Below are 1,542 nucleotides of genomic sequence, written 5' to 3'. Positions count from 1 at the left end.
AAAAATTAAAAAAGAAAACATGGAAGTTGGAAAAAAAAAAAAAAAAAAAAAAAAAAGGATTTGGGAAAATAAAACGGAGTTAAAATGTAATTTTTTCAAAATTTGATCAAAATCGAGTTTTTGTTAAACTTTTATTAAATAATTGTTAATTTGTATAGTTTTCATGATTTAAATTAATTAGACATGCTTTCTGATTACTAACATTTACTTTTCAAGCATTTAAATGCAATCCAGAAAAGTGTGGGAATAATAACAAAATAAATAAAGCAGTAAATGCAGTGTGTTTGATGACGTACCCAGCGCGACGGGTCGCTGATCAGACCGATGAACAGAGACGAGAGTTTGCTGCGCCGCACTTCTGGAGACGAGGCCGAGGAGACGGTCATGAAGCACTCGGCGCAGGCCTTCCTCACGCCCCACACGTTATCAGAGCACAGCTGGAAGAACCGCGGCAGCTGACAGAAGAGAGCAACACAGCCCATAACATCACCTGAGACGGCCCTTTCCAGCACCGTCACACCGTCTCAGTGTTTCTACACAGACACACACTTTAAAGCCTACAACGCTGAGCAAAGAAAAACATAAAAACTACTATGGAATACAGAAGTAAACAAAAAAAAAAAAACATACATAAATATCTTGCCGCTAGAGAAAACAAGCACTTGTTTGACTTTAAACCTCTAAGCCGCGTGACAACTTGCCCCGTCGTCTCCCCTGAACTGAACGTACCAGCAGCTCCTCCATCGCCTCTCCTCCGACCACACTGCAGACGTCTCCGAAGTTCGCCGCACAAACCTGTCGGACACAAACACACGTCTGATGAGCGCCGAGGACCGAACACGAGCACGAGCCAATCAGATTCAGCCGTCATCCTCCTGAGCCAATCAGATTCAGCCGTCATCCTCCTGAGCCAATCAGATTCAGCCGTCATCCTCCTGAGCCAATCAGATTCAGCCGTCATCCTCCTGAGCCAATCAGATTCAGCCGTCATCCTCCTGAGCCAATCAGATTCACCCACCTTGCGCACGTGGAACATCCTGCAATCGCAGCACATCTCGCAGAAGCGCGGCAGAAAGAGTCGCTCGGTGACGTCCTTCCCCACCATCGGAGCCATTTTACAAATAATCTGAGATTAAAAAACCAGAAACAAAAAGATCAGTGTGTTTCTGTCCCACTGACACACATGAGCTACATCCAATCATATTCCGATCATGAGCTCTTTAACCCTTTCAAAATCAGAGTCCTAGTCTCATTTCAGGGCTGTGTTTCTCCGAAGCATCGTAGAGAAACATTATCCTACAAGACACTCATAACTTAATATTGTTCAACTAAAACCATATTGAGTCTAATCAGCAACTTCTCATGAACGAGTCGATGTGAAAAAATGTCGAAGTCTGGAACGTTAGCCCTTTTTGAGAAATTCTTTGAAATTTCTGATTACACACAAACCACACCAAAAACACTGTGATGCAAAAAATTACTTGTATATACACTACTAGTCACCAAGCCTGCATTTATTTGATCAGAAATACAGCAAAAGCA

The 1,542-nt window shown here is 42.7% G+C and overlaps 1 protein-coding gene across 1 annotated transcript in view; it reads right to left on the bottom strand.

Moving 5' to 3' along the window:
* The window catches only part of LOC107690872 (serine/threonine-protein phosphatase 4 regulatory subunit 1-like), a gene marked incomplete at its 5' end in the record, with an annotated part of 4,243 nt that extends 3,117 nt beyond the window's left edge, over nt 1-1,126 (bottom strand). Inside the window, 3 exons of the mRNA XM_016489293.1 lie at nt 297-455; nt 730-795; nt 1,019-1,126. Of these exons, the coding sequence (XP_016344779.1) occupies nt 297-455; nt 730-795; nt 1,019-1,126 (333 nt within the window). The remainder of the gene's footprint in view (nt 1-296; nt 456-729; nt 796-1,018) is intronic.
* Nucleotides 1,127-1,542: the final 416 nt, after the last annotated feature.

Source organism: Sinocyclocheilus anshuiensis, unplaced genomic scaffold (genome assembly GCF_001515605.1).
Source record: "Sinocyclocheilus anshuiensis isolate Anshui unplaced genomic scaffold, SAMN03320099.WGS_v1.1 scaffold2375, whole genome shotgun sequence".
NCBI classification, from domain to species: domain Eukaryota; kingdom Metazoa; phylum Chordata; class Actinopteri; order Cypriniformes; family Cyprinidae; genus Sinocyclocheilus; species Sinocyclocheilus anshuiensis.
The sequence above is the reverse complement of the archived record's forward strand: the minus strand, read 5'-3'. Positions and strand labels throughout refer to the sequence as shown.